This window comes from Cherax quadricarinatus, chromosome 32, assembly GCF_038502225.1.
Source record: "Cherax quadricarinatus isolate ZL_2023a chromosome 32, ASM3850222v1, whole genome shotgun sequence".
Lineage (NCBI taxonomy): Eukaryota > Metazoa > Arthropoda > Malacostraca > Decapoda > Parastacidae > Cherax > Cherax quadricarinatus.
Genome location: NC_091323.1, coordinates 16,288,134 through 16,297,723, shown reverse-complemented (window position 1 = coordinate 16,297,723; position 9,590 = coordinate 16,288,134). Strand labels below are relative to the sequence as shown.

The 9,590-nt window shown below is 44.6% G+C and overlaps 1 protein-coding gene across 1 annotated transcript in view; it reads right to left on the bottom strand.

Moving 5' to 3' along the window:
- Positions 1 to 861: 861 nt before the first annotated feature.
- Positions 862 to 9,590, bottom strand: part of Drgx (Dorsal root ganglia homeobox) — a 338,644-nt gene continuing 329,915 nt past the window's right edge. Inside the window, exons 8-9 of the mRNA XM_070090738.1 lie at positions 3,182 to 3,276; positions 862 to 2,165 (exon numbers count right to left, since the gene is read on the bottom strand). Of these exons, the coding sequence (XP_069946839.1) occupies positions 1,777 to 2,165; positions 3,182 to 3,276 (484 nt within the window). The 3' untranslated portion in view covers positions 862 to 1,776. The remainder of the gene's footprint in view (positions 2,166 to 3,181; positions 3,277 to 9,590) is intronic.

Below are 9,590 nucleotides of genomic sequence, written 5' to 3'. Positions count from 1 at the left end.
GAAATACGTTTAAAGATATATTTTTTCATTTATGTTAATGTAAAAATTAATAATTTTGTACCGAAAGAACCTTAGAAAATTTACCTACCCTTATTATAACAAGCGCAATTTACTTTAGCCTAATCCAACTAAGTATATTTTAGATAAGTCTTAATAATTTAATAAACAAATGCAGTGAAATATATTTTTTCATTAGGATCAGAATAATTGCGAAATTATTGCATACACAAATTTTCGCTTGTCTTATTCGGCAAGAAGAGCGTTGCTATGTAAGCCAAAATCGCCAGTTTTACCTATTTGGCACGACATATATATATATATATATATATATATATATATATATATATATATATATATATATATATATATATATATATATATATATATATGTATGTGTGTGTTTGTGTGTATGTGATGAATTGTGCCGGGTGGGTTCAAGAGCTGTAACATCCATAGTGTCCATGTTTAAGAGAAATGTGAGTTAGTGCAGGAGTGGGAGAGCGTAGACTAAAGTAGATTTGTGTGACACAATTGACGGGTAACAAGTCCGTGGCAGCGGAATGACACGGGAGGGGCCAGGGAGTCTGTGTTCTTGGTGGCACATCGGGAAGGAACATAAAGTTAGACTATGTATATACAGGGCTCAATCTTTGCTGGATTCAGCGCCTTCTCCAAGCCAGTTTCTTTGCATATCGTAATGCTGTGGCATAATTAAAATATCTAATATACAATGAAGGTATATATAATTTTTCTAAACAACAAATTTAGATATCATTATTAGTTAAACATATTCCATATTTTATACAATATCTAAAGTGTTTAGCAACTTTTCCAGTTACTAAAAATTCTTCCATTGTCTAGCTTACTCTATTAAATATATATTATTGCCATGTTTGCCATGAGATGGTGTGGTAACGCACACAGGAGGCCTATGTAAAGTATGCCATAGTATTATATGGCCACACTGACTCACTTCACTTTTTCATTATTCTTTCGAAATCCTGGGCATACTGAGTTATTTCGGTTTACCCTTATCCTCATTTCCTGCCCTATATAATGATAAATTTGACGGGAATTGGGATCATTTTTTGAAACATCTGTCTCATAAACTATTCTGTCAGCTTTTCCCACCCACAGTATTAGCAGATGATTTTTGCGAGATTCGAGTCTGGTGGTACAAGCTAGTACTTGTAGCATACTTTCTGGTGTGAGCATCAGGTATAACTATACACGTGTGCCGCTCCTGGTACTGGCCACACTTGGTTGTCACTAGCAGAACTTACGAACGTGCATTTCTTAATCACATATTATCATAAACATTTTGTGTCGCATAAAATGCAAAAGGTAAAAATAAAAAAAGGTAGTTTGTCACAGTACTGGAAACACTAACACGTACTCTCTAAGATCCTTGTTGTGGTGCAGCTTTGAAAAATGTTCTAGTGTGACCTCACACTGTGCCATCCAAAGACACAAATTTGATTCGCTTATTGTATATTTAAAATTTTTTAAATCTTCTAAACTAGTAGACTATCATGCATTTAACACACACACACACACATTTCTCGAATACATTCCTCGCTATTATATATAACAGCATTGATAATATCTTTGGTATGTTTACTGTGCAGTCAGTAATGGCTACTTGCCATTTAAAATGCATGAAAATCATTTGGCTAATATCAAATCCGCATTACAAGGAGCTAAGAGAGTAGCAATATCTGTCACTGAGTAGTAACACCCTTACTACTACTAATACTACTGCTACTGCTACCACTACTACTGCGAGTTTTCCCTGTCCGCCGGGACTGGGGAATCATTTTTGAGGAGATTCTCAATATTGAGTGCCGAGGACTGGTGAAGGGACTGGTGCAAATTATGAAGGGAAGCTGCGTGAAGGCTCTGCAACACCGCTGCTGAGTGCTCTTGAGCCTTCCGACGAAGCTCTGCTACACTTGAACTTCGCGGGTCACTGCTCAAGGAAGCCAGTGGTGTCTGATTGGCTAGCGAAGCTAGCGACGGTGGGGTTTGACTGGCTAGAGAGGCGAGGGAAGGTGTCTGATTGGTCAACGACGATAACGGATTAGCCAGTGAAGTGGATCCGAGCGAGGAGAGCGGGCTGAAGGAAGGCGGCTTGATGGGACAGCAGGAGCACAGTCCGGGGAACCCTGAGGAGGACCAAAGTCACATATTAGTTTTGAAATGTTTAGATTTTGTGCGAAGGTGTGAGTGTCACTCATACCTTGGGACAAGGTGTCACTCATCCTTTAAGTGAACATACAGTCATTAAGACTGTACTGGCTGGACGGTGTCACTCATCCAGTAAATAAGCATTCCACTATAAAGACAATATTGAGTGGTGCCACTCATCCTAGGAGTTAATATACCACGTTAAAATAATACGTTACAGTGGACACGTCAATGATATCTCCATCCTTGATTATTTCAGTAGTCAAGTATCACAAACTTTAATAAATAAAATATGGCTCGTAGCCTGGTAGGCAAAGCTCTCGCTTCACACGCTGAGTGTCCGGGTTCGATTCCCGGAAAGGGTAAAAACATTGGGGTCTTTCCTTACACCAGTTGTCCATGTTCACCTATCAGTAAAATGGGTGCCTGGGTGTTAGTCGGCTGGTGCGGGTCGCATCCTGGGGACAAAATTGACCTAATTTGCCCGAAATGCTCTGCATAACAAGCGACTTTTTTTATAGAATTATGTCATTGATGTCAGCTAGGCCTGTATACCTTGTACATGTACTTGTAGAAATAAAAATATTATTATTATTTCGTATGATATTATTATACATAAGCGCAATGTTCGATACATTACAAAAACTTGAACTCCCAGTATATCTTACTATACAATCAATGTTATAGTTGTGGCTGAGTTACCTGAGTGCTCCTACTTGTAAGTGCTCTTCATCCATAAAATTAAAGTGTGAGAAGGATCATTAGAAGCGACGTGTAAGGCCTGTCCATAATTTATCTTGGAACTCAGGACTTTTCAGAGGGTGCAAGGAAGCTGACGAAGGGCTTTTGATCCCATTTCCCAGATTTGCTTTGCACTAAAACTCTATCTTCCATTGAAGATGAGCCTAAAAACAAGAGTTTTATACTCAAGTGAGTCAATTGTGCAAATGTTGTATCGTTTTGAAGTGACCTCCAGAAGAGATGTGTGACGTACCCTTGAGGTGAGGGAAGAGGTGGGAGGCCAGTGGACTTGGCAGGTGAGGTGGGAAGAAGAGACCAGGGGAACGCTCGATCAGGGGCCGGAACCTACTGTTGGAAAACAAGAGAGAAGTAAATATTAATTATAATGCTCACCCAGGGGCCGGAACCACCTGTAGGTAAATACAAAGTAAGATAAATAATATTGATAAAAATTAGACGTTTCGGGCCTTCCTGAACCATTATTATGTCTAATGATGGTGCAAATTTGATAATAGATCAGGACAGACCGAAAGGTGGTGTGGGTTTTCATTTCCAGTTTAATGATTAGTTGATAAATTAGACACGTGTGCAACATTTTTGTATCTTTATTTTTTAGACGTTTCGCCATCCATTGGCTTTATCAATACAATACAAGGTTATAAACGGAAGACTGTAGAAGAGGAGGTAAAAATTCCCTCAGCCTTGCAAAATTTTATTTAAAATTGAGACGGTAAAAAAATGAGATTACCACCGCTAAGCCTAGAAGCAGGTATTTTTCCTGGTAAACATTGATTGTAATACTCGATCAGGTGGCGGGCTACGACCTTCATAGTATATTAGATATTTTAATTATGCCACAGCATTACGATATGCAAAGAAACTGGCTTGGAGAAGGCGCTGAATCCAGCAAAGATTGAGTCCTGTATATACATAGTCTAACTTTATGTTCCTTCCCGATGTGCCACCAAGAACACAGACTCCCTGGCCCCTCCCGTGCCATTCCGCTGCCACGGACTTGTCACCCGTCAGTTGTGTCACACAAATTTACTTTAGTCTCCGCTTTCCCACTCCTGCACTAACTCACATTTCTCTTAAACATGGTCACTATGGATGTTACAGCTGTTTATTCCATCCGACACAACTCTTGAGACATGTTTTGGGGCAAAATGGAAGTCTTGAACTGACATTACTTCTACATAAATGCACACACACACGTGAAGAGGTATCACAGTGGGCGCCTGTGACGAGCGGGGTCCCACAGGGGTCAGTTCTAGGACCAGTGCTATTTTTGATATATGTGAATGACATGATGGAAGGGATAGTCTCTGAAGTGTCCCTGTTCGCAGATGATGTGAAGTTGATGAGAATATTAAATCGGATAAGGATCAGGCAGGACTACAAAGGGACCTGGACAGACTGGACACCTGGTCCAGAAACTGGCTTCTCGAATTCAACCCTGCCAAATGCAGAGTCATGAAGATTGGGGAAGGGCAAAGAAGACCGCAGAGTATAGGCTAAGTGCACAAAGACTACAAACCTCACTCAAGGAGAAAGCTCTTGGGGTGACCATAACACCGAGCACGTCTCCGGAGGCACATATCAACCAGATAACTGCTGCAGCATATGGGCGCCTGGCAGACCTGAGAATAGCGTTCCGATACCTTAATAAGGAATCGTTCAAGACACTGTACACTGTGTACGTTAGGCCCATACTGGAGTATACAGCACCAGTTTGGAACCCACACCTGGTCAAGCACGCCAAGAAGTTAGAGAAAGTACAAAGGTTTGCAACAAGGTTAGTTCTAGAGCTCAGGGGAATGTCCTACGATGAAAGGTTGAGGGATATTGGCCTGACGACACTGGAGGACAGAAGGGTCAGGGGAGACATGATAACGACATACAAGATACTGCGGGGAATAGATAAGGTGGACAGAGACAAGATGTTCCAGAGAGGGGACACAGAAACAAGGGGTCACAATTGGAATCTGAAGACTCAGACGAGTCACAGGGATGTTAGGAAGTATAGAGTCGTCAGGAAGTGGAATAGCCTAGCAAGTGAAGTAGTGAAGGCAGGAGCCATATGTATCTTTAAGACGAGATATGACAAAGCTCAGGAAGCAGAGAGAGGACCTAGTAGCGATCAGTGAAGAGCCGGGGCCAGGAGCTGAGTCTCGACCCCTGCAACTACAATTAGGTGAGTACACACACACACACCAACACGTGTGTGTGCGTGCGTGCGTGTGTGTGTGGGGGGAGTGTGCTAACACAGTGTTAATGTGTGTGTGTGTGTGTGTGTGTGTGTGTGTGTGTGTGTGTGTGTGTGTGTGTGAGTGAGTGAGTGTGTGTGTGTGTGTGTGTGTGTGTGTGTGTGTGTGTGTGTGTGTGTGTGTGTGTGTGAGTGTGTGTGTGTGTGTGTGTGTGTGTGTGTGTGTGTGTGTGTGTGTGTGTGTGTGTGTGTGTGTGTGTGGATGTGTGTGTGTGGATGTGTGTGTGTGTGTGTGTGTGTGTGTGTGTGTGTGTGTGTGTGTGTGTGTGTATGTGTGTGTGTGTGTGGATGTGTGTGTGTGTGTACTCACCTATTTGTGGTTGCAGGGGTCGAGTCTTAGCTCCTGGCCCCGCCTCTTCACCGGTTGCTACTGGGCCCTCTCTCTCCCCGCTCCATGAGCTTTATCAAACCTCGTCTTAAAACTGTGTATGGTTCCTGCCTCCACTACGTCATTTTCTAGGCTATTCCACTGCCTTACAACTCTATGACTGAAGAAATACTTCCTAATATCTCTCTGACTCATTTGTGTCTTCAACTTCCAATTGTGGCATCTTGTTTCTGTGTCCCCTCCCTGGAACATCCTGTCTTTGTCCACCTTGTCTATTCCACGCAGTATTTTATATGTCGTTATCATGTCTCCCCTGACCCTCCTGTCCTCCAGTGTCGTCAGGCCGATTTCCCTTAATCTTTCTTCATAGGACATTCCCCTTAGCTCTGGAACTAACCTTGTCGCAAACCTTTGTACTTTCTCTAGTTTCTTGACGTGCTTTATCAAGTGCGGGTTCCAAACAGGTGCTGCATACTCCAGTATGGGCCTGACATACACGGTGTACAGTGTCTTGAACGATTCCTTACTAAGGTATCGGAATGCTGTTCTCAGGTTTGCCAGGCGCCCATATGCTGCAGCAGTTATCTGATTGATGTGTGCTTCCGGAGACATGCTCGGTGTTATACTCACCCCAAGATCTTTCTCCTTGAGTGAGGTTTGCAGTCTTTGGCCACCTAGCCTATACTCTGTCTGTGGTCTTCTGTGCCCTTCCCCTATCTTCATGACTTTGTATTTGGCAGGATTAAATTCGAGAAGCCATTTGCTGGACCAGGTGTCCAGTCTGTCCAGGTCTCGTGTGTGTACTCACCTAGTTGTACTCACCTAGTTGAGGTTGCGGGGGTCGAGTCCGAGCTCCTGGCCCCGCCTCTTCACTGATCGCTACTAGGTCACTCTCCCTGAGCCGTGAGCTTTATCGTACCTCTGCTTAAAGCTATGTATGGATCCTGCCTCCACTACATCGCTTCCCAAACTATTCCACTTACTGACTACTCTGTGGCTGAAGAAATACTTCCTAACATCCCTGTGATTCATCTGTGTCTTTAGCTTCCAACTGTGTCCCCTTGTTACTGTGTCCAATCTCTGGAACATCCTGTTTTTGTCCACCTTGTCAATTCCTCTCAGTATTTTGTATGTCGTTATCATGTCCCCCCTATCTCTCCTGTCCTCCAGTGTCGTCAGGTTGATTTCCCTTAACCTCTCCTCGTAGGACATACCTCTTAGCTCTGGGACTAGTCTTGTTGCAAACCTTTGCACTTTCTCTAGTTTCTTTACGTGCTTGGCTAGGTGTGGGTTCCAAACTGGTGCCGCATACTCCAATATGGGCCTAACGTATACGGTGTACAGGGTCCTGAACGATTCCTTATTAAGATGTCGGAATGCTGTTCTGAGGTTTGCTAGGCGCCCATATGCTGCAGCAGTTATTTGGTTGATGTGCGCTTCAGGAGATGTGCCTGGTGTTATACTCACCCCAAGATCTTTTTCCTTGAGTGAGGTTTGTAGTCTCTGACCCCCTAGACTGTACTCCGTCTGCGGCCTTCTTTGCCCTTCCCCAATCTTCATGACTTTGCACTTGGTGGGATTGAACTCCAGGAGCCAATTGCTGGACCAGTTCTGCAGCCTGTCCAGATCCCTTTGTAGTTCTGCCTGGTCTTCGATCGAGTGTATTCTTCTCATCAACTTCACGTCATCTGCAAACAGGGACACCTCAGAGTCTATTCCTTCCGTCATGTCGTTCACAAATACCAGAAACAGCACTGGTCCTAGGACTGACCCCTGCGGGACCCCGCTGGTCACAGGTGCCCACTCTGACACCTCGCCACGTACCATGACTCGCTGCTGTCTTCCTGACAAGTATTCCCTGATCCATTGTAGTGCCTTCCCTGTTATCCCTGCTTGGTCCTCCAGTTTTTGCACCAATCTCTTGTGTGGAACTGTGTCAAACGCCTTCTTGCAGTCCAAGAAAATGCAATCCACCCACCCCTCTCTCTCTTGTCTTACTGCTGTCACCATGTCATAGAACTCCAGTAGGTTTGTGACACAGGATTTCCCGTCCCTGAAACCATGCTGGCTGCTGTTGATGAGATCATTCCTTTCTAGGTGTTCCACCACTCTTCTCCTGATAATCTTCTCCATGATTTTGCATACTATACATGTCAGTGACACTGGTCTGTAGTTTAATGCTTCATGTCTGTCTCCTTTTTTAAAGATTGGGACTACATTTGCTGTCTTCCATGCCTCAGGCAATCTCCCTGTTTCGATAGATGTATTGAATATTGTTGTTAGGGGTACACATAGCGCCTCTGCTCCCTCTCTCAATACCCATGGGGAGATGTTATCTGGCCCCATTGCCTTTGAGGTATCTAGCTCACTCAGAAGCCTCTTCACTTCTTCCTCGGTTGTGTGCACTGTGTCCAGCACTTGGTGGTGTGCCCCACCTCTCCGTCTTTCTGGAGTCCCTTCTGTCTCCTCTGTGAACACTTCTTTGAATCTCTTGTTGAGTTCTTCACATACTTCCCGGTCATTTCCTGTTGTCTCTCCTCCTTCCTTCCTTAGCCTGATTACCTGGTCCTTGACTGTTGTTTTCCTCCTGATGTGGCTGTACAACAGTTTCGGGTCAGATTTGGCTTTCGCTGCTATGTCATTTTCATATTGTCTTTGGGCCTCCCTTCTTATCTGTGCATATTCATTTCTGGCTCTACGACTGTTCTCCTTATTCTCCTGGGTCCTTTGCCTTCTATATTTCTTCCATTCCCTAGCACACTTGGTTTTTGCCTCCCTGCACCTTTGGGTAAACCATGGGCTCATCCTGGCTTTTTCATTACTCCTGTTACCCTTGGGTACAAACCTCTCCTCAGCCTCCTTGCATTTTATTGCTACATATTCCATCATCTCATTAACTGGTTTCCCTGCCAGTTCTCTGTCCCACTGAACCCCGTTCAGGTAGTTCCTCATTCCTGTGTAGTCCCCTTTCTTGTAGTTTGGCTTCATTCGTCCTGGCCTTCCTGCTTCTCCCTCCACTTGTAGCTCTACTGTGTATTCGAAGCTTACAACCACATGGTCACTGGCCCCAAGGGGTCTTTCATATGTGATGTCCTCGATATCTGCACTACTGAAGGTGAATACTAAGTCCAGCCTTGCTGGTTCATCCTCTCCTCTCTCTCTTGTAGTGTCCCTTACGTGTTGGTACATGAAGTTCTCCAGTACCACCTCCATCATCTTAGCCCTCCAAGTATCTTGGCCCCCATGTGGGTCCAAGTTCTCCCAATCTATCTCCTTGTGGTTAAAGTCACCCATGATCAGGAGCTTTGCCCTGCATGCATGAGCTCTTCTGGCCACTCTAGCCAGTGTGTCAACCATCGCTCTATTGCTCTCGTCGTACTCTTGCCTTGGCCTCCTGCTGTTCTGTGGTGGGTTATACATCACTGCTATTACCACCTTGGGACCTCCAGAGTGAAGTGTTCCCACTATGTAATCACTTTCTTCTCCGCTATCTTCTCTCTCCAGCTCATCAAAATTCCAGCGATTTTTGATCAGCAACGCCACTCCTCCACCCCCCCTGTTCCCTCTGTCTTTCCTCAGGATTTGGTATCCCGTTGGAAAGATGGCATCTGTTATCATACCTGTAAGCTTGGTTTCTGTGAGAGCTATGATGTCCGGTGATGCTTCTTTGACTCTTTCTTGCCACTCCTCCCACTTATTTGTTATTCCATCAGCGTTTGTGTACCATACCTTCAGTTTCCTTTCCAACACTGTGGTTTGGGGGGCCTGTGAGGGTGGGAGACCTGGTGGCATACTGTGGGGTTCTATAGCTTGGTGTTGGGTGGAGGCTGTGGGTATGGATTGTAGGGTGTGTTGGGATGGTGTGATAGGTTGTGTGGTTCTGAGAGTAGTTGTGTGTGTGCTTGCCCTTGCTGTTCTGTCCTGCTCTGACTGACCTCTGCTGGTTCCCTCCTTGTCTCTTTTCCTAGCTCCTTTCGCTTTTTTGTCCTCTCCCTCAGCTGCTGTCGTTCTGATTTTGTTCTGTCTCTGTCTAGGAACACCCTCTTGTACTCTTCCGAGTATTTCAAT